The 768-nt window shown below is 68.0% G+C and overlaps 1 protein-coding gene across 1 annotated transcript in view; it reads left to right on the forward strand.

Moving 5' to 3' along the window:
- HK3 (hexokinase 3 (white cell)) overlaps positions 1 to 764 on the forward strand; it is a gene marked incomplete at its 3' end in the record, with an annotated part of 3,830 nt that extends 3,066 nt beyond the window's left edge. The window contains 3 exon segments of the mRNA XM_009326228.1: positions 8 to 250; positions 381 to 614; positions 740 to 764. Coding sequence (XP_009324503.1) covers positions 8 to 250; positions 381 to 614; positions 740 to 764 — 502 coding nt within the window.
- Between the last annotated feature and the right edge of the window lie 4 nt (positions 765 to 768).

Genomic DNA, 768 nt, shown 5'->3' on the forward strand with positions numbered 1-768 from the left:
GGGCAAGCAGAGGTGGGCGAGGGCCCCGGGGTGGGGAGGGGGCCGGTTGGGGGTGGCTGTGCTGGCTAAGGCTGCCAGGGCTGTGCCCGGGCAGGTTCGAGAAGCTCATCAGTGGCATGTACCTGGGCGAGATCGTGCGCCACATCCTACTGGCGCTGGTGAAGAAACAGCTCCTGTTCCGCGGCAAGCCCTGCCCCAAGCTCCAGACCAGGGACATCTTCCAGACCAAGTTCCTCTCCACCATCGAGATGTGAGTGCTGGGCTCCGGCGGGTTCCCTTAGCCCAGGGTGGGGGCTGTGAAGCCAGAGCCCCAGGAGGGGGCCATGCCACCTCCAGCCCATGATGATGGCAGTGCTAACGGTGCCCCTGGTCCGGGGCAGCGATGGGCTGGCCCTTCGGCAGGTGCGGGCCATTCTGCAGGACCTGGAGCTCCAGGCCAGCTTTGAGGACAGCGTGCTGGTGCGGGAGGTGTGCCAGACTGTATCCCTGCGGGCAGCCCAGCTCTGCGCTGCCGGCCTGGCTGCCGTGGTAGAGAAGATGCGGGAGAACCGGGGCCTGGCCCAGCTGGCCGTCACCGTGGGGGTGGACGGCACCTTGTACAAGATGCACCCACGGTGAGTGGGGCCAGGGGTGGCAGGCACCCATCGGGGACCCATGCCCTACGGCAGGGGTCTGGGGGAGCCATGGGGTGCCCGGGATGGGGGCACCAGCCCTCACCCTCCCCTCCTGTTCCCCCCAGCTTCTCTCAGCACCTCCAGCAGATGCTGC

Source organism: Pygoscelis adeliae, unplaced genomic scaffold, assembly GCF_000699105.1.
Source record: "Pygoscelis adeliae isolate BGI_AS28 unplaced genomic scaffold, ASM69910v1 Scaffold766, whole genome shotgun sequence".
In the NCBI taxonomy this organism is placed as follows: domain Eukaryota; kingdom Metazoa; phylum Chordata; class Aves; order Sphenisciformes; family Spheniscidae; genus Pygoscelis; species Pygoscelis adeliae.